Below are 22,492 nucleotides of genomic sequence, written 5' to 3' on the forward strand. Positions count from 1 at the left end.
CCATTATATGGTTACTTTTCTGCATACCTGATAATGCTTAGCAGCAATTTTCAATCCTTCATCATTATCCAGGTTCTGTTCCGCTGCAATCTGGCTAGCGAGGGCTGCACAGTTGAACAACACACAACTCTTTTCATACCCTAAGCTTGCAAGAGCTGTAAAAAATGAAGAAGGAAAAGCTTTTCATTTATTTTTCTAAATAAAAATGAATGTTTCAGAGATTGACTCTCACAAAAACAAGTTTCCAAACCTTTTTTCTCACCCAAAATAGTGCCCATATTTCTAATGCTGTCCTGCCAGGCATTTATTTCCACAGCAATATTCCTATCATCTAAAATTCAAAAGATCAATGAATTATTCTTTCCTTCCCTTTATGTCCAAAATGTTGTGAGGTTCCAAATGAAGTCATTTCTCACTTAAACCCAAATAAATTATTTCCATTTTCTCATCACCACTCTCAAAATTGTATCTTCTCACCGCATTCAAGCCAGTTCTTCACTACCACAAACCTAACCCAATTCAAGCACCTCCAAGCCTCACTCCCTTATGCCAATACATCTCTCAGAAGGCTAGCAGATAATGTGGTTAAAATACAACTCTGCTCAAGAAACTACACACTTCACATCCACTGGGATAGCTACTATCAAGAACAGCAACAATAAAAAATAACTATTGTTGGCAGACATACGGAAAAATTGGAACTGCTGTGCACTACTGGTGGGAATGTAAAATACTGCAGCTGCTATGGAAAACAATATGGCAGTCCCTCAAAACATTAGAAATAAAATTCCCATATGATCCAAAAATTCCACTTCTGGGTATATACCCAAAGAACTGAGAGCAGTCACAAAAAGATATTTATACACCCATGATCATAATCAAAAGGTAGAAGAAACCTGAAGTGTCTACTGATGGACAAACAGATAAACAAAATGTGGTATGTACAGACAATGGAGTATCATTCAGCCTTAAAAATGAAGGAAATGCCATCACATGCTATATAGTGGATGAACCTTGAGAACATTAAGTGAAATACGCAGATCACAAAAAGACAAACTTAGAGGCATACCTCATTTTATCGTGCTTCACTTTATTAGGCTTTGCAGGTAACTGCATTTCTTTCTACAAACTGAGTTAGTTAGTGGCATCAAGCAAGTCTATCAGTGCCATTTTTCCAACAGCATTTGCTCGTTTTGTAGCTCTGTGTCACATTTTGATAATTCTCACAATATTTCAAATTTTCTCACCATGATTATAATTATATTTATTAGGGTGATCTGTGATCAGTGATTACAAGTCACTGAAAGCTCAGGTGATGATTAACATTTTTTAGCAGCAAAGTTTTAAATTAAGTTATATACACTGTTTTTCAGATATAATCCTATTGCATACTTAACAGACTATAACATAGTATAAACGTAACTTTGATATGCGCTGAGAAACAGAACAAAGCTTTACATGTGAACAAAAATATACTTGCACTCTTATTCTTAGCATCCTAAAATTACACAATATTCTAATGAGTGGGTAGGCCATGCTTTATTTAAGCAAGACATTACTGAAGGACACCTAATTCCCAGTATTTGCTACTGGACATGCCTTCAAGAACTACCTCCTGCTTTATTTACGCTAAGCTTTTTGCTTCCCATTTCTTCCAGGAACTTGGTTCGTCACTTAATCTATCTCACCATCAACTCCTTTTCAGCCTATCAATTTGGCATTAAAAATCCTTCTTCTTGACCTGGTCTCCCTCTCAGCATAATGCTCCCTTGTCCTTAAATCATTACTGCAAATTTTCTGAAATAAGCAATTCATATTTGCTGTTTTCATTTCCTCACTTCTGGTCCACACTTCAACCGGATGCAATCTGGCTTCTTCAGCATCCCCTTAGAGAAACTTCTTTCATTGCCGAACCCAGCAACTTCTCCAACTTTACATGACTTGACCTCTGCCACAACCACTCTGTCAGTGACATTCCAACCTGAATGAATATTAGGGTTACCTGGAAGTATCTTCAAAGATACTAATTTCAGTGGCCCACCCTGAAAATTCCTCCTACCCTATCACATCTGGCATTCTGTATCTTTACATCTGTACCTTTCACATTTTCCCCAGGTAATTCTATTGTAGCCAGGCTCAGAAACTACTGGACAAGATCTGTGAAATTCTCCTGGCACTCAATTCCATGTCTCTATTTCCCCCTTGTTCCTCTGAGATTTGAAGGCTTTGTCTCATCCTCATTCCCAGGAACCTCTTCCCCTGTTATCCTTAAATGTTATAATCCCTACCTCTTTCACACTTTTCCCAATCTACACACTACCAGAGGAGACAGATTTATCATTTAATGATAACTGTTTTCAAATCAATGTCTCTACCACTTCTGAGTTTTAAATCCAGTTCCCAAATGCCAAAGAAAAATGTCTACCCAGACATAACACAGAATAGTCAAACTCAACTTATCTATCTTAAGGAATAAATATCCAACAAGTCAAACCAAGTTATAAATCTGAGAGTCAACCCTCAACTACTACTCTTTTCTGAGAAATAGTCAGCATATCCAGTTAGTTTCAACTCTGAAATGTCACTCACACCCACTCCTCCTCTTCTGACCCACATATACCACCCTGTCTGATCTCACCAACCTTCACCAGTCTCTTCACTGATCTATCATATCTCCTTTAGTCTCTAGAGTTAGACTTTCAGGAATCACATCCCACTTCATTAAATCCTTGCCTTATAACCTCAGAAAGTCACTTAATCTTTCTAAACCAGTGTGTCCAACTGGTAATAATAGTGCCTTTCTTAAATGAAACAAGATGAAACCAGAGAGGAAGACAAACCATAAGAGACTCTCAGGAAACAAACTGAACGCTGCTGGGGCGGAGAGGGGTGGGAGGGACGGGGTGGCTAGGTGATGGACATTGGGGAGGGTATGTGCTACGGTAAGAACTGTGAACTGTGTAAAACTAATGAATCACATACCTGTACCTCTGAAACAAATACATTATGTGTTTTTAAAAAAATGTTTTTTTGAAAAACAAAACAAACAAAAAAAAAAAAAAACAGTGCCTTTCTTCATTGGGCTTCTGGGGAATTCAGTAAGATAGTATGTGTGAAGCCCCTCCACAGGGCCTAGGTGTAATAAATACTCAATAAATGTTAGTTATTAATATGTAAGAGAGAAGAATACAAATTCAGAGTATACTTTCAACTGTTTATAATCTACTTTCCAATGTCTTCGCCCTCCATAATCCTCAATTCAACCTATGGTTTCAAGCCTTAACAATAATTATATTAATATGTATTACATATAATTTCTACTGTATGTTATTATATATTACATATACTCTATAATGCATACATAATATAAATAATACATTACATGTAATCATTTATAACAAAACATATTACTATTGTTCATTGCAGCTAATATTTATTGCATACTCTTTTAATGACTTCACATATATTCACTCATTTAATCCATGCAAGAAGCCAATGAGATAAATAGTATTTCACAGTACTATTTATTCCCCACTTATCAAAAAAATGACCTTTTGTTCTAATGTTCAACCTGTAACGTTATTTTTTAGGTGAGAAAACCAAATTCACCCTTCAGAGCCTAATTTCAACACTGCTTTCTTTCAACAAGCAGAATTCATGTCTTCTTCATTTTTGTTCCCACAACTTAGTTCATATACTCATATACTATCCACTGTATTTTAGAATGATCAGCTGTCATCCTAGTCAGACTAAATACATTTTTATAACTAGGACAGTGCCTGGCAAGGTGTAGGCTCTCTATATATATTTGGAAATTACATTAAAATTTGAAGTTAAAAAGAAACTAAAATGTAAAAGTGTTTATTATTTACAAAGAGCTGTTAGGAGAGCAATTTTAAAAACCTAAAATAATACAAAGTGTTTAGACCTAGTTTCTTATTTTTATTAAAATAATTACATACCCAATTTTACAGATCCTCCAAAAAGCGAACCTTTGTCAAAAGCATCCTTCCAGGTAAATGTCAAGCAGATCTTGATAGAGAGAAAAGAGAAAATTATCCTACTTTCTTGGATCTTATAAAATATTAGGTCTCTTTTGAAGGAAAATCCATAATGAGGAAAAGGACCAAAGCTTGTCAAAACATTATCCTCTCTAGTCAACTAACTCCCTTCCCTTTGCCTGGACCATAAAATTTTCTTTTTTTTAAAGTAAAATACTGGCACTAAGATATTTCCAATGGTCATTCTGCCTCAGTAATTATACATATATTATCCTCTCCAGAAAACACTCTTACTCATCTTTACAACATGCAATGGCTTGAATACAACAGGCACTTAAATAACTGTCAAATAAGCCAAGAGAAGCAAAGGCAACAAAGTACTATATAGGTTTCCCAGAAAATAAAATTAAAAACGATTCCATGATGACAAAGTAGGAGAGGAGTTACTATTGGGGTAATGAGATGAGATAATATGTTATTTTTTGATTTGGGTTGTGTTCATATGTATATTCACTTTGTAAAGATTCAAGTTATAGGGACGCCTGGGTGGCTCAGTCGTTAAGTGGCTGCCTTTGGCTCAGGTCATGATCCCAGGGTCGTGGGATGGAGCCCCCACATCAGGCTCCCTGCTCAGTGGAAGGGAAGCCTGCTTCTCCCTCTCCCACTCCCCCTGCTTGTGTTCCCTCTTTCACTGTGTTTCTCTCAGTGAAATAAATAAAATCTTTAAAAAAAAAAAAATTCAAGCTATACACGACACATATGTATGCGATACATAAATAAAAAGTTCACTTAATAAAAAAAAAAAAAAAACTACAGGGGTGCCTGGGTGGCTCAGTGGGTTAAAGCCTCTGCCTTCGGCTCAGGTAATGATCCCAGGGTCCTGGGGTGGAGCCCCGCATTGGGCTCTCTGCTCAGCAGGGAGCCTGCTTTCTCCTCTCTCTCTGCCTGCCTCTCTGCCTACTTGTGATCTCTGTCAAATAAATAAATAAAATCTAAAAAAAAAAAAAAAAAAACTACATCTCACCCTGCTTCTAAAATATTCCATACATAAAGTTTAAAAAGAACTTACCATCTTTCTTTTAAATCATGTATTGGAATCCCATACAAAAATTTCGCAACTCAGAATTAAGAGAAATTTTCTATATATACAAAATCAGAGAGAATAACATAATGAACCCCACATAGCCATCACCAGTTTTAGCCATTTGTCCTTCTTGGTTCACCTACCCTTACTTTCCCTGCCCCACCTCCAACCCCTAAACATACACTTCTTTCCTTGAGTATTTTAAAGCAAATTTCAACATATTATGTCACCTATAAAACATCAGTACAAGATTATTTAAAGTATTTTTCATAAACTACATTATTTTAAAACTTAGAAATGTCACACAAACTAAAATCTCATTTAACAAGTCTCTCAGCATTTCTAATATCTAGTCTTTAAGAGAAAGCAGACATTCTTATAGTGTAACACCTAATCATACCAGCACTTGCAACTTCATATGCAACTATATGTGTCAAATTTTAAAACACATAAACTGAGACTAATACTTCCTCAATTGTAGTTTCCTTCTTAATTCTGTAAAAGCCAAAGAGAAGGACCTCACAGATTATGTTAATCAGTCAAGAGATCATACTGATATAAAATGTAGGGGAAAAAAAATGCAGCCCAATGTTCCACATAAACCCAGAAGTAACTAAGCACGGACAGCAACAGAATTCCAAGACATTCTTCAAAAAGGCATCCAATTTTTATGAGATGGGCTTATAAGCTTCTAATTTGTACCAAAAGGGATCATAAAAACATAAAAATAGTAAAGTGATACCATGAGTGGGAGGAAAGTTTACATTATACAACTTTAAAACAAATTAAAACTAATGACTTACTTGATTTTCAGAGAATGGGAATTTGGGTTCAATGGAACAAATCTGATCATAATACCTAAAAAAACAAAGAAATTTATAATTACCAGAGCTAAATATTATATACATTTATGTATATACAACTGGTTTAAGAGTACACAAAACTTATTCATGCTTTGAGTGGCCCACAAATCAAATTTAGTCATTTTAAAGTTAATAAACACAACCTTTCAATGCATAAAACAGAATCTAAAATGCATGCAATAAAAAAAACTGTACAAAAGACACATACTCACCACCAAAGAAAAATACTTAAGTATTAATGACTAAAAGCAAACTAACATCTGCCCAAGACCACTGTATTTCTTAAAATACTATTTCTTATTAAGGTAACTATTTATATCCATTGGGTAAATTAATATATCTGGCAAAATGATATATTTTTTTAAACATTTATTTATTTATTCCAGAGAGTGCATGTGAGCAGGGGGGCAGGGCGGGGGAAGCAGACTCCTCACTGAGCCCAGAACCCAAAGATGGGCCTGGTTCTGTGACCCTGACATCATGACCCAAGCCAAATTAACAGTTAGATGCCCAACTGAGCCACCCACGTGGCTAACTTGTTAGTAAACTGCTATTTAAAAACAGGTTTACTAACTTTCAGATATGCTTTGGTTATATCCACTTCTGTCCCTCTCCACCACTGTCACAACAGTTCATCAAAGCTTCTACCCTCCCCGGGAATAATCCCATGATTATATTGGTCAGTTAATCTTCAACAATGGAGGTAAGAATATCCAATGGAAAAAAGACAATTTCTGGGATACCTGGGTGGCTCAGTCAGTCAAGTGTCTGCCTTTGGCTCAGGTCATGATCCTGGGGTGTTGGGATCAAGCCCTGCATCAGGCTCCCTGTTCCTCCCTCTCCGTCTGCCCCTCCCCCTACTCGTACTCATTCTTAATTGCTTTCTATCTCAAATAAATAAATTCTTTTAAAAAAAAAGAAAGAAAAGAAAAAAGACAATTTCTTCAACAAATGATGTCGGGAAAACTGAACTGTTTTGCAAACTATGCAAAAAGAACGAAACTGGATCACTTTCTTAGTGGAGGATGGTGGGGGACAGGTCACAAAGGTGATGGGGATTAAGGAGTACACTTGTGATGAACACAGGCTGATATATGGAATTGTTGTCTATAGTTAAGAGTCTGCTTTTTTGTTTGTTTTTTTCCTTTGTTCATTTAATATTTCTCAAATTCCACATACAAGTGAAATCTCATGGTATTTGTGTTTTTCTGACTTATTTTGCTTACTATTATACTCTCTACATCCATGTTGTTGCAAAAGGCAAGATCTCATTCTTTTTTATAGCTGAGCAATATTCCTCTGTGTGTGTGTGTGTGTGTGTGTGTGTGTGTGTGTATACACACCATTATCTTCTTTATCCATCATCTATCACTGATCAGTTGGGCTGCTTCCATAATTTGGCTATTTTGCATAATGTTTAAATAAACATAGGAGTGCACATATCTCCTCAAATTAATGTTTTCAGATTCTTTGGGTAAATACTCAGTAGTGGAATTACCGCATCCTATGACAGATCTATTCTTATTTTTTTTTTTTAGTGAGGGGGAAAAAGCAGAGGGGGAGTGAGGGAATCTTAAGTAGGCTCCAGGCCCAGTACAGAGCCCAACAAGAGTCTTGATCTCATGACCCTGAGATCATGACTTAAACGGAAACCAAGAGTGGAGAGCTTAACCTACTGAGTCACCCAGGCACCCCTATTTTTAATTTTTTGAGGAACCTCCACCCTGTCTTCCACAGTGGCTGTACCAGTTTGCACCAAGAGTATACAAGGATTCTTCTTCCTCCTCACCAACACCTGTTTCTTATGTTTCTTATTTTAGCCATCCTAACAGGTGTGAGGTGGTATCTCATGATAGTTTTTCTTTTTTTTAATTTTTTTTAAGATTTTATTTATTTAATTGATAGAGATTACAAGTAGAGAGGCAGGCAGAGAGAGATGAGGAAGCAGGCTCCCCGCTGAGCAGAGAGCCCGATGTGGGGCTCAATCCCAGGACCCTGAGATCACGACCCGAGCCGAAGGCAGAGGCTTTAACCAACTGAGCCACCCAGGCGCCCCTCATGATAGTTTTTCTTTTTAAAGATTTATTGTTTGAGGGGCACCTGAGTGGCCCGGTCATTAAGTGTCCACCTTTGGCTCAGATCATGATCCCAGGGTCCTGTGATCAAGCCCTACATCAGACTCCCTGCTCGGCGAGGGGCCTGCTTCTCCCTCTCCCACTACCCCCTTTCTCATTATCTCTCTCTGTCAAATAAATAAAAAATCTTTAAAAGAAGAAAAAAAAAGATTATTTGAGAGAGAGAGCGAGCACATGTACAAGCACAAGCAGGGGGAGGGGCAGAGGGAAAAGGAGAAAAGCAAACTTCCCACTGAGCAGGGAGCCAATAGCAGGGCTTGCTCCCAGGACCCCAAGACCATGACCTGAGCCAAAATCAAGAGTGGGATGTTGAACCGAAAGAAACACCCAAGCAGCACTCATAGTTTTGATTTATATTTCCTTGATGATGTGTGATGCTGAGTATCTCTTCACCTGCTTGTTGGCCACCACATCCTCTGCCATTTTTTAACTGGACTGTTTTTGGGGTGTTAAGATTTTTAAAATTCTTTATACATTTTGCATACTAACCCTTCACTGGATATGCCATCTGCAAGTATCTTCTCCCATTCCATTGATTACTGTTTAGTTTTATTGACTGTTTCCTTCACTGCGCAGAATGTTTTATTCTGATGTAGTCCCAATCATTTATTTCTGCATTTGCGTCCCTTGCCTCAGGAGACACATCTACAAAAAGTTTCTATGGCTAATGTCAGAAAAGTTACTGCCTGTGCTCTCTTCCAGGATTTTTTGGTTTCACATCCACACTTAGGTCCTTAATCTATTTTTCTTTTTAAGATTTATTTACCCATTTTAGAGAGAGACAGCGCCACATGTGCAGGGGAGGGGCAGGGGAAGAGAGAATCCCAAGTAGACTCCAAACTGAGCACAGAGCCCAACACAAGGCTCTACCACATAACCCCAAGATCACCACCAAACTGAAACCAAGAGTCAGATGCTCAACCAACTTCGCCACCCAGGCACCCCCAATTAATCCATTTTATTTTTGTGTGTGGTGTAAGAAAGTGGTCCAGTTTTCCCAACACCATTTGTTGAAGAGACTTTTTCCCACTGGATATTCTTTCCCGCTTTGTCGAAGAGGAATTGACCATAAAACTGTGGGTTCATTTCTGGATTTTCTATTCTGTTCTATTGATCTATTTACTTATTTTGTGCCAGTACCATACTGTTTTGATTATTATACCTTTATAATATAATGTAAGTCCAGAATTGTGATGCTTGCAGCTTTGCTTTCTCCAGATTGCTTTGGCTATTTGCAGACTTTAGCAGTGCCAAACAAATTACAGTTTGTTCTAGAGGCGCCTGGGTGGCTCAGTTGGTTGGGCAACTGCCTTCGGCTCAGGTCGTGATCCTAGAGTCCTGGCATCGAGTTCCACTTTGGGTTCCCTGCTCAATGGGTAGTCTGCTTCTCCCTATCATGCTCGCGGGTGCACGTGTGCACACGCTCTCTCTCTCTCTCTCTCTCTCAAATAAAAATCTTTGGGAAAAAAAGAGAGAGAGATTGTTCTAGTTCTGTGAAAACTGCTGTTAGTATTTTCGTAGGTATTACAATAAATGAGTGGATTGCTCTGGGTAGTATAGACATTTTAACAATATTTGTTCTTCCAATCCGTGAATATGGAATTTTGTTCCCACTTCTTTGTGTCATCTTCAATTTCTTTCATTAGTTTTCTCACTACAGGGCTTGCACCTCTTTGGTTAGGTTTATTCCTAGGTATATTATTATTTTTGGTGCAAATGTAAATGGGATTGTTTTCTTAATTTCTCTTCCTGCTGCCTGTGCTCAATATTGGTGCATAAAAATGCAACAGATTTCTGTACACTAATTTTGTATCCTGTGACTTTACTGAATTTATCAGTTCTAAACAGTTTTTTTTTAAGATTTTATTTATTTATTTGACAGAGAGAGAGAGAGATCACAAGTAGGCAGAGAGGCAGGCAGAGAGAGAGGGAGAAGCAGGCTTCCTGCTGAGCAGAGAGCCTGATGTGGGGCTTGATCCCAGGACCCTGAGACCATGACCTGAGCCGAAGGCAGAGGCTTAACCCACTGAGCCACCCAGGCACCCCTCTGAACAGTTTTTTGATGAAGTCTTCCAGGTTTTCTATATATGGTATCATGTTACTTCTTACTTAACTAATTTGAATGCCTATATCTTTTTGTTGTAGACTGCTGTGGCTAGGACTCCCTGTACTATGCTGCATAAACGTGGTCAGAGTGGCCATCCTTGTCATATTCCTGACCTTAGAGGAAAAAAACTCTAAGTTTTTTCCCATTAAGACTACACTTACCTTGATGAGCACTGAGTAATGTACAGAAATGCTGAATCACTATACTGTACCCTTGAAACTAACACTATGTTAACTATACTGGAATTAAAATTTAATGGGATGTCTGGATGGCTCAGTCAGTTAGGTGTCTGCCTTCAGCTCAGGTCATGATATCAGGGTCCTGGGATGGAGCCCCACAGGGCTCCATGCTCAGTAGGGAGTCTGCTTCTCCCTTTCCTTTTGCCCCTCCCCCTGCTCACACTCACTCTGTTAGTCTCTCTCAAATAAATAAAATCTTTAAACAAAAAAAGAAAACAAAAACAAAAAAAACATCTAGGCCTCCTGGGTGGCTAAGCTGTTATGCATCAGCCTTCCACTCAGGTCATGATCCCAAGGTCTTGGGATCAAGCCCCACATCAGGTTCCCTGCTCAGTGGGAAGCCTGCTTCTCCCTCTCCGACTCCCCCAGTTTGTGTCCCCTCTCATGTCTCTCTCTCTCTCTCTCTCTCCCCCTCTGTCAAATAAATAAATAAAATCTTAAAAAAAAAAAAAATTTTCTACCCTCCCTTTAGACTAATGAAAAAGTCACCTAGCCAACCTCCCTGTCTCCTTGAGTCCTTTCTCTTTTTTTAAGATTTTATTTATTTGAGAGAGAGAGAGAGAAAATACGCGTGCGTGTGCATGTGCATGTACACATGTACACTCTCTCTCTGGGGTGGGGGGCAGCCAAGGAGCAGAGGGAAAGAGAGAAGCAGACTCCCCGCTGACCAGGGAGCCCAATCAGGGGTTGATCCCAAGACCCCAGGATCATGATCTAAGCCCAAGGCAAACACTTACACAACTGAGTCACCCAGATGCCCCTTCCTCATTCTTTTCAACCTATTCTCCACACAGCAACCAGAACAATCGTCAAACACAAAGTATTCTTCTCCCTCACCAGGCTGACCTTTGAGCTAGCAAGGAGGGTTGGGAGTATCCAAGGCCAAGCCTTCCAACTGGCCGTAATCTTTCCTCCTTCCCTTATTATCTCCTCCCTCCCCCTCCTTCATCAGGGTTATCATTCCAGTAACTGTTTCTGAGGCAAATTTTTCAGGGAGAGAGGCAATACATCTGAAACCAAATATTTTCTCTGACACAGCCCTGAGTTTGATTACAAACAGGAAGTATTAAGCACTTAAGTAAATACACTGAAGATAATGTAGGCTAAGCTTCTAAACAATCAGACAAAGGAGTTACAAATACGGGAAGAAAGATGGCTAGAATAAATTCTGTGGCTTCTGCTTGGAACTGGAGGTATCAGTATTAACTTATTTTTTAATATAGTGGAGAAATACAAAAACAGGTATAAATGTGTGTGAGTGATTTCCTAAGTGTACATACTGAGAGAGCCTAGAAGCAGTAACACCTCAGTAGCAATAAGCATACCCAGAGCCCCCATGAGTAATGCTCTGCTTTAGAAGCCAACACTCCCAGAAATGGCAGACTCCATGGCTGAGACCAAGAAAATTCAAGATTCAAGCCTAAAACATCCTGCTATGTCAGACAGTCAAAGAAGTACTTATGGGGTGCGCCTGGGTGGCTCAGTGGGTTAAGACTCTGCCTTCGGCTCAGGTCATGATCTTAGAGTTCCGGGATCGAGCCCCGCATCGGGTTCTCTGCTCAGCAGGGAGCCTGCTTCCCCCTCTCTCTGCCTACTTGTGACCTCTCTCTCTCTGTCAAATAAATAAATAAAATCTAAAAAAAAAAAAGTACTCAAAAAATGAGAACATGTCAAAGACACAAGAACTAGCTTTTAAGGGGCTCCTGCTAGCAAAGTCCAAAAAGTTTCAAACAAAATAACAAATCACAATCCACTGAGGAAAGTAAGAACGCCAATCTGAAGCAAATAAAACAAATAAATAGGTGAACAGAGAAAGCAACACCTTACTGTACAATGCCAACTAACAACATGAGAATATAAGAAAGAGTTAGAAAAATCAGCATTTGACACCTTTCTGAGTATAATATCTATTTCAGGTAAGATACATCAATGGGTGCTAACACAAAAAAGTTTGATGGAAACAGGGTATTACAAAGATTCAAAGTATTTCCCTACAAAGTACTTGCTAATTAATTAGTTCAACATACTCATTAACTGTCAGGTCAAGAAAACTAGCAGACGTCATCTTGACGAAGTGATAAAAGTTAAACATTAACAGCCCAGGACAAATCAACTTCAAGTTCTTCCTGGACGGGGGGGGGGCCCAACTTCAAGTTCTTCCTGGACGGGGGTGGGCCCCCCCCCCCCGCAGGGCCACACACACCACAGCTGTACTTTGGTGGTATTACTGCCCAAAATTGCATAAATCACAAGAAAATATAAGACAAACCCTAACTGAGGGACAGTCTATAAAGAAACTTGCCAATACCCTTTAAAAATGTCAAGGTTGGGGGTGCCTGGGTGGCTCAGGTCATGATCCCAGAGTCCTGGGATCCAGCCCCGCATCCGGCTCTCTGCTCAGCGGGGAGCCTGCTTCCTCCTCTCTCTGCCTGCTTGTGATCTGTCTGTCAAATAAATAAATAAAATCTTTTAAAAATAAATAAATAAATAAATAAATAAATAAATAAAAATGTCAAGGTTGTGAAAAACAAGGAGAAACAGAAGAACTATTCCAGACCGAAGGACAAAAAAAGAGCCAACCAAATGCAACGCAGAATCCTGGATTAGATCCCTAATCTGTACATGACTCTGTCCAACAGCATTATCAGGGGAACTGGCAAAATCTGAATGTGTTTAATGGATTAAATGGTAATATTAAATCAATGTTAATTTCCTGATTTTGAAAGTTGTACTGTGGTTATACAGGAGAGTATTCTTATTCTTAAAAAATGAACTCTGAAGTTTTGTTTTGTTTTTTATGTTATTTATTTGACACACAGAGAGAAAGCCAGGGAGACAAGTGGAGGAAAGAGCAGAGGGACAGGGAGAAGCAGACTTCTCACTGAGTAAGCAGCCCAATGTGGGGCTTGATCCCAGAACCCTGAGATCCTGACCTGAACCAAAGGCTGATGTGTAACTGACTGAGCTACAGGCACCCCTGAACTTTGAAGTATTAAACACTTAAACCCTTTAATGGATTCCTATTATACTCAAAATTACATACAAAATTTTTGACAAGGTCTGGCATTATCTAGCCATCATTCAACTCTCCAGCCTCATCTGAGAATATGGACTACACACTTTAGTCATTAGTCTATGCTTTCCCTTAGCTTAGGGACTTCACCTTTATTTTCCTCTGGAAATTTTTTTTCTCTGGGAACTTTCCCATTATAACTCCCCACTTTTCTTGTCCAAGCTGATTATGTCATCAAAAAGTCTTCCCTCAGAGCATCTGGGTGGCTGAGTCAATTAAGAGTCCAACTCTTGATTTCAGCTCAGGTCTTGATCTCAGGGTCATGAGATCAAGCTATGCTTGGGGCTTCCTGCCCAGCAGGGAGACTGTTTAAGATCTGAGATTCCTTCCCTCTGCCCCTCCCCCACCCAACTCACACACCCTCTCTGGCAAATGATGAATCTTTGAAAAAGAAAAAAAAAAGTCTTCCCTCATTCACTCATCCATTCAACAAATACATACTAAGAATTTCCTATATGCCAAACACAGTTCTAAGACATAGAAATTCAGCAGTAAATAAACATTTAAAATTTTGAGCCCTTGTAAAGCTTACTTTTAGAGGGAAAGACAAGATAGCTAAGTAAAAATATAGCAAAGGGGTACCCGGGTGGCTCAGTCCGTTAAGCGTATGCCTGTGGCTCAGGTCATGATCCCAGGGTCCTGAGACCAACACCTGTATCAATCCAAGTCCCTGCTCAGTGGAAAGCCTGCTTCTCCCTCTTCCACTTCTCCTGCTTGTATTTCTTCTCTGTCTCCGTCAAATAAGTAAACAAAATCTTTAAAATAGAGGTGACTGAGTGGCTCAGTGGGTTAAGCCTCTGTCTTCAGCTCAGGTCATGATCTCAGGGTCCTGGGATCCAGCGCCACATCCAGCTCTCTGCTCAGCGGGGAATCTGCTTCCCCCTCTCTCTCTGCCTGCTGCTCTGCCTACTTGTGATCTCTCTCTCTGTCCAATATATAAATAAAAAACCTTTAAAAAAAATTTTTTAATAAATAAATAAGAAGGACAAAATGTTATGCAGGGTGATGTGAGAAGACGTTAGTCTTAAATCACTACATGTGGTCACTTGACTATATATAGAAGTAAAAATTTCAATAATTTAAAACATCATGAATAACAGAGAAGGCAAGAAGGAGGTGATGTGATGAGGCAAGCAAATAAGTGAGATAAAAACATTACCAGTCAAGGGAAGATCAAGTGCCAAAAAGCTGGAACAAGAGTATGCCTGAAAATACGCTGCCATGGCAAGGAGGCCAATAAGGTCACAGAAGAACAAGCACAGGAGAAAACAGTAGGAGATGAAATCAAAGAAGTAATGATGCCTTGAATACAACTGTAAGACTTCTGGCCTCTACTATATAAAATAGGAAGGGGACCCATCAGAGAGTTTGGACAAAAGAGTAACATGCGCTAACCCCTTTTCACAGAGTCACCATCCATGGCTGCTGTGTGGAAAACTGACTTGCAGTTGTGCAAGAGCAATAAAGAAACCAGTCAGGAAGCTATAACTGTAATCCAGTCAGAAGATAATGGTAACGTGGACCAGGGTGTTCCACTTTGGTGGCAAAAGTGTTAAGGGCAGGGGTGCCTGGGTGGTTCAGTCGGTTAAGCCTCCAACTCTTAGTTGCAGCTCAGGTCACGATCTCATGGTTCATGGATTTAAGACCTGCACTGGGCTCCCGGCTCAGTGGGGAGCTTGCTTAAAAGATTCTGTCCCACTGCCCCTTCCCTCACTGCTCACTCACTCTCACTCTCAAATAAATAAAATCTTAAGAAATTGGGGTGCCTGGGTGGCTCAGTCATTAAATGTGTGCCTTTGACTCGGGTCATGATCCCAGGGTCCTGGGGTGGAGCCCAACATCGGGCCCCCTGCTCAGCAGGAAGCCTGCTTCTCCCTCTCCCACTACCCTGCTTGCTGTCCTCTCTTGCTGTCTCTCTGTCAAATAAATGAATAAAATCTTTTTAAAATAAGTAACACAAAATCTTCAAAAATATACAGAGAAAAAAAAAAAAAGATTTGATACAGGCAGTCGATCTAACTCCTACTTAAAATTAGTTCCCAGGGCACCTGAGTGGCTCAGAGGGTTAAGCCTCTGCCTTTATCTCAGGTCATGATCCCAAGCTCCTGGGATCCAGCCCCACATCAGGCTCTCTGCTCAGCAGGGAGCCTGCTTCATCCTCTTTCTCTGCCTACCTGTGATCTCTCTCTGTGTCAAACAAATAAATAAATCTTTAAAAAAATAAAAATTAAAAATAAAATTAGTTCCCCTCTTCCTTTATAATCTCTTAGGCCTCTGAACTCTACCTTCACAGAACTTACCACAGTTTGTAATACATTTAGTTGTGGAATTATGTTTAACGTCTTTTCTCTTAAAAGATTCTAAGCTCCCTGAAAGCAGAGACTGGGTCTGCTTGTTCACTATTTTACTACTACCCCAAACAAATAAATCAGTAAAATGCAAAGTTTTTTAAAAGTAACTTTTTTTTAATCTCTGAAAAATAAACCCAAGATTCTCTTGTTTTGATAATGAACAGACCCTACTAAAGAACATGGCCGGGGCACCTGGGTGGCTCAGTGGGTTGAGCCTCTGCCTTCGGCTCGGGTCATGATCTCGGGGTCCTGGGATCGAGCCCCGCGTCGGGCTCTCTGCTCGGCAGGGAGCCTGCTTCCCCCTCTCTCTGCCTGCCTCTCTGCCTCCTTGTGATCTCTCTCTGTGTGTGTCAAATAAATAAATAAAATCTTTAAAAAAAAAAAAAAAAAAAAGAACATGGCCATAAGGACAGAATACCAAGTACCAAGGACCTGAGGCAACAGAAGGCAACTGGGTGCCTAAGGGTGTTCATGGCACAGCAAGAAGGCTCATATGGCTATAGGGTAGGGATTTACAAACTCTTTCTGAGAATGGCTATTGTAGGCTTTGCCAAGCAAAAGGCAGAAAATCAAGGATAACATGTTGGTCCTTATATAACAAGAAAGAAAAATCCTGCCTAACCTATATCCTTTTTACCTAAGTCAGGCCATCTCAGATGGTGGGCACACAAGGTACAACTGTTATTAGCTGGAGCCATTTCCAAAGGAAGAGTATCCAGTTCCGTGGAGAGGGCACCACTGGGGGTTTGCGGGGGGGGGGGGGGGGGGGGGGGGGGGGGGGGTAGGATAGTACTGAATACAATCAGCTTCATTCTCTGCCCCAGTGATGCCTAAATTCCAGGATACCCTTCTCTTCTCCCAGAGAGCCCAGCCATCTCAATTTGGACAGCTGGCTCAGCTGCTGGAGACAAGGCAATTTGCTGAGTCACCAATCCCCAGTCTGAGATTCTACATTCGCTGCCAAGTGTAGGTGGCACCAGAGCAAACCCTGGGCAGGAGCAAGGTGCAGCCAATGGACAGGGAGGCAGGTGCAGGGAATAAAGGGGACATAAAGGTGCAGCCAATGGGACAGAGGGAACAGTCCAGCGAGGTCTCCAAGGCTCAGAGCCCTAACCAACTAGAGTGGTGGCTATGGAAAATGTAAAAATAGGCAGCTGGGCAGGCCTTAGTTTGCTGACTTCTGCTCGAAAGGAAGTAGTAGGAGATGAAGCTACTTCCTCTGCAAATGGACCAGGACCAAAAAAGAAAGAAAGAAAGAAAGAAAGAAAGAAAGAAAGAAAGAAAGAAAGAAAGAAAGAAAGAAGGAAGAAAGGCTAAACAGTATGTCTTAAATTTTTTACACCTACTCTATTCAAAGTTTTTGGGGTCAACTCTCAAAACAAGTTGTGTGGGGAAACAGTGCATTTGTGGCCTATATTTAATTGACTAGAAGCTTTATGATGGAATCCTTAAAAACAGCTGTCTCAGGAGAGGTTATGTAATTTAAAGTAAGGACTATAGGACGGCAGGGGTGCCTGGGTGGCTCAGTGGTTTAAAGCCTCTGCCTTCAGCCCAGGTCACGATCCCAGAGTTCTGGGATCGAGCCCCGCATCGTGCTCTCTGCTCCTTGGGGAGCCTGCTTCCTCCTCTCTCTGCCTGCCTCTCTGCCCACTTGTGATCTCTGTCAAATAAATAAATAAAATCTTAAAAAAAAAAAAAAAGTACCATGGGACGGCAGTCATTGGAAATCAACAATATCTGATTCACATGAAGTAAACTCCAAGAGACACGAAATAATGCTTTTCAAGGAAAGGAGCCATTGCTAACTCCAGTTAAAATGCTGTTCCTACAGCACCAATTACTCCTTTGATATATTTCCATCATACGACCCCTGGTAATTCAGCTTAAATCTCAGGTCTCAAAATTCCTAAAGAGGGAACAAGAGCAGAAACAAGAGAATCTACCCACCTCTCTATCATTTAAATATGATTTACTAAGGGCGCCAGAGTGATTCAGTCCTTAAGTGTCTGCCCTTGGCTCAGGTCATGATCCCAGGATCCTGGGATCGAGCCACACATCGGGCTCCCTGCTCGGCAAGAACCCACTCCCCCTGTTTGTGTTCCCTCTCTCGCTGCGTCTCTCTCTGTCAAATAAATAAAATCTTTAATAAATAAATAAATAAGATTTACTAGATCAGCAGATTCTAGCTTAGGCTACACCTCTAACAAAGTAGACCAGGACTACAAGTTTTCCACAAGTAGGAAGAAGGAAAGCCAGTGTCCTATACCAGAGTTGGCAAAAAAAAAAAAAAAAAAAAAAAAAAAAAAAAAAAAGTGCATTATGATTATGATAAATACTACTATAGAGAATCTGTATATACTTTAATATTTTAGAAATAAGTAATTTTTTAATCAATTATAAAACCCTAATCATGCTTAAGAGGTATAATGTCACAGCGGGCAATAGCTCAGGCTTGCAAGTCAGACAACCCTGAGTTTGAATCTCAACTCCACCAATTCAAAGCTGTGTGACTGTATGAAAGTTATGAATAACTTCTCTAAACCCTTCCTAATGTGAGGTGATAGCTCATTAATTTAAGCATGAGGAAAAAGATGATACATACTAAATACTTAAAATAGTATTGATATATAGTACATTCGACATAAATGCTAGCTACAGATTATTTTGCAACTATCCAGAAAGGCCTTTTATGTTCTCTAATAATTTTATAAACCTCAGCCACCTTAGAGCAAATATTCAATAGGTCAATTTTTAAAAGCTCACAGGGGGGAGGAAAAAAAAAAAAGAACCCTAGGAAATGAATTCATTTCTTTGAATATACAAAAGACCAAAAGACAGTTATAGGACAAATTCCCATCAAACTCTAGTTTTAGGTACACCTGCATAGCTCAGTCAGTTAAGCGTCTGCTTTCGGCTCAGGTCATGATCCTGTGGTCCTGGGATTGAGCCCCGAATCAGGCTCCCTGCTCAGCAGGGAGCTTGCTTCTCCCTCTGCCTGCCACTCCCCCTGCTTATGTGCCCCTGCACTCTCTCTCTCTGACCAATAAATAAATGTCATATTGAAAAAAAAAAAGAAGATGATAAAGCTTTCTTCTAAAATTTTTTTTTAATTTTATTTATTTGGCAAAGAGAGATCTCAAGTAGTCAAGAGAGGCAGGCAGAGAGAGAGGAGGAAGCAGACCCCCCGCCGAGCAGAGAGCCCGATGTGGCACTCGATCCCAGGACCCCGAGATCAATACCTGAGCCGAAGGCAGAGGCTTAACCCACTGAGCCACCCAGACACCCCTCTTCTAAAGTTTTTTAAAAAACAATAATAAAAAAAGAAGGAAGTTCTAGTTTTGGGGGTTTTTTTTTTTAAGATTTTATTTATTTATTTGACAGAGATCACAAGTAGGCAGGGAGGCAGGCAGAGGGGGAGGGGGGGAAGCATGCTCTCTGTGGAGCAGAGAACCCAATGCGGGGCTCGATCCCAGGACCCTGAGATCATGACCTGAGCTGAAGGCAGAAGCTTAACCCACTGAGCCACCCAGGTGCCCCAAGAGGTTCTAGTTTTAAGGGCACCTAGGCGGCTCTGTCAGTGAGCATACAATTCTTGGTTTGGGCCCAGGCTATGATCTCATGGGTGATGGGATCAAGCCCCATGTTAGGCTCTCTGCAGAGATTCTGCTTGCTTGTAGTGTCTCCCTCTCCCCCTTTCCTGACTCAAGCGCATGCACCTGTTGCCTGTTCTCTCTCTCTCTCTCTCCACATCCCCCTAAAATAAATAAATGAGTCTTTAAAAACAAAGGGGGGGAGAAATTCTAGTTTTAAAGTTTGAGGGAAGATGTGGAGATTGAGAACAACCAGTCCACACTAGCCAAAGCGACACTGTAATGCAAATTTACATGACCTATACAGCTCTAGTCACTACTTAGGGCTGTGCAACTCCTGACCACCCACCAGAGAGAAACAAGAGAATCCAAAGAGCTGGACCACTTATTGGTCAGAGTTAACAGATCCTTCTGCAACCTTATTTTTACACTTCTTCACCCAATTTTATCACATGAAGAATCATTAATGAAGCATTTTGCAGCAGAATACAGTAGAAAGTAAATAGTCAGGGAGTCAAGAGGTCAGGATCTTAGTCTAATCCTACCACAAAGTCCACTGTGTGGCCTTAAGCATCCTGTGGGCAAAGGATTCTCCCTTAAGGTTACACAGAATGAAGACTGCCCTAACAAGCTTTTTGATTTACGAAACATTAGAAGTCAAAACACAGGAGTGCCTGAGTGGCTCAGTGGGTTAAGCCTCTGCCTTCAGCTCAGGTCATGATCTCAGGGTCCTGGGATGGAGCCCATGTCAGGCTCTGCTCAGCCAGGAGCCTGCTTCCCCCCACCCCCCGACTGCCTGCCTCTCTGCCTACTTGTGATCTCTGTCAAATAAATAAATAAACTCTTTAAAAAAAAAAAAAAAAAGAGGTCAAAACACAGAAAAACAAATCAGATTTTAAATCTTCCTTAAAATTGCCTATTCAAGGGGCACCTGGGTGGCTCACTGGGTTAAAGCCTCTGCCTTCGGCTCAGGTCATGATCCCAGGGTCCTGGGATGGAGCCCCACATCAGGTTCTCTGCTCAGCAGGGAGCCTGCTTCCCCCTCTCTCTCTGCCTGCCTCTCTGCCTACTTGTGACCTCTCTGTCAAATAAATAAAAAATATCTTAAAAAAAAAATTGCCTATTCAAGCTATCCTACAATCCAACAATCGCATACTGGGTATCCCTAACAATACAAATGTAGGGATCCAAAGGGGCACGTGCACCCGAATGTTTATAGAAGCAATGTCCATAACAGCAAAACTATGGAAAGAACCTAGATGTCCATCAACAGATGAATGGATAAAGAAGCAGCAGCATATATACATACAATGGAATACTATGCAGCGATCAAAAGAAACGAAATCTTGCCACTAGCAATGACATGGATGGAACTAGAGGGTATCATGCTAAGCGAAATAAGTCAATCAGAGAAAGAATTATCATATGATCTCTCTGATATGAGGAATCTGAGAGGGAGGGTGAGGGGTCATGGAGGGTAGGGAGGGAAAAAATGAAACAAGATGGGATTAGGAGGGGGATAAACCATAAGAGACTCCTAATCTCAAGAAACAAACTTAGGGTTGCTGGGGGATGAGAGGATAGGGATAGGGTGGCTGGTTTACGGAACTGGGGAGGGTATGTGCTATGGTGAGTACTATGAAATGTGTAAGCCTGAGGATTCACAGACCTGTACCCCTGGGACAAATAATACATTATATGTTAATTAAAAAAAATTTTTTTTTTAATTCTGTCTATTCAGGGGAGCCTGGCTGGCTCAGCTGGTTAAGCTTCAGACTCTTGGTTTCAGCATCATGACCTCAGGGTCATGAGACTGCACCCCAAGTGGGGCTCTGTCCTCAGTGCAAAGTCTGAGATTCTCTCCTTTCCCTTCGTGCATGCTCTCTCTCAAAAAAATTTAAAAATATTTTTAAATATTTTATTTATTTATTTATTTAACAGAGAGAGAGAGAGAGAGAGAGAGAGAGAGAGAGAGAAAACACACAACCAGGAAGAGAAGTGGGAGAAACAGGCTCCCTGCTGAGCAGGGAGCCCAATGCCAGATCTGATCCCAGGACCCTGGGATCGTGACCTGAGCCGAAGGCAGTCACTTAATTACTAAGCCACCCAGGCGCCCAAAAAAATAAAATCTTAAAAAAAAAATTTATGTTTATTCATCTATGCAGAATAAAATTACTAAGCCAAATCAAGGTCTGTCAAGTACAAGCACTTTCTGAGACCAAGGGCCAACTATCATGTATCTTTATTTCCTCCACACAGTTTGAATAACAAATCTGTCGTAATGTCATTAGTACTAAAATTATCTTAATATCTTCACCCCCAAACTAACAATCAGAATATAAGCAACAGTTGTGAAGTAAAATGGAACAGCAATATTTTCTTTCCGGATCCACGAAACACTAGTGTTTGAAAAAAGAATTCAGAAATTACGAGACTAGTTCCATCAACTGTACTTTTTACAAGTGAAAACGGTACTACCGTAACACAACAAATATTAACCCACAAGAGAATGGCAAATTTAGAATTTTTACAAGACCTATATAAATGACTTAACACAAAGCTAAAATTACAAACATTAAAAAAAAGTCAATGAAAATACTAATACCAGGGCACCTGGGTGGCTCAGCGGGTTAAAGCCTCTGCCTTCAGCTCAGGTCATGATCCCAGGGTCCTGGGATCGAGTCCCACATCAGGCTCTCTGCTCAGCAGGGAGCCTGCTTCCTCCTCTCTCTCTCTGCCTTCCTCTCTGCCTACTTGTGATCTCTGTCAAATAAATAAATAAAATCTTTAAAAAAAAAAAAAAAAGAAAAGAAAATACTAATATCAAAACCAGCGAATGCAGCCAAAAGCACACTGAGGAAAAGCACACAGTTCTAAAATAAATGTATTAGAAAAACAAGAGGGGAAAAGTTAATCACTTAATACAAAAAAGAAAAAGAAAAGTAAATGACAAAGACAGAAAAAAAAACATACACTTCGTTAAAACATTTATTTGATTGGGGCGCCTGGGTGGCTCAGTGGGTTAAGCCTCTGCTTTTGGCTCAGATCA

At 40.4% G+C, this 22,492-nt stretch overlaps 1 protein-coding gene across 2 annotated transcripts in view; it reads right to left on the minus strand.

The window, feature by feature from the left end:
• The window catches only part of PDCD6IP (programmed cell death 6 interacting protein), an 80,573-nt gene that overhangs the window by 51,756 nt on the left and 6,325 nt on the right, over positions 1-22,492 (minus strand). For both annotated transcript variants that reach the window (XM_032861294.1, XM_032861293.1), the window contains exons 2-4: positions 5,889-5,943; positions 3,963-4,032; positions 28-155 (exon numbers count right to left, since the gene is read on the minus strand). In XM_032861294.1, the coding sequence (XP_032717185.1) occupies positions 28-155; positions 3,963-4,032; positions 5,889-5,943 (253 nt within the window). The remainder of the gene's footprint in view (positions 1-27; positions 156-3,962; positions 4,033-5,888; positions 5,944-22,492) is intronic.

Source organism: Lontra canadensis, unplaced genomic scaffold (assembly GCF_010015895.1).
Source record: "Lontra canadensis isolate GAN:19392208 unplaced genomic scaffold, GSC_riverotter_1.0 scaffold20, whole genome shotgun sequence".
Classification (NCBI taxonomy): domain Eukaryota; kingdom Metazoa; phylum Chordata; class Mammalia; order Carnivora; family Mustelidae; genus Lontra; species Lontra canadensis.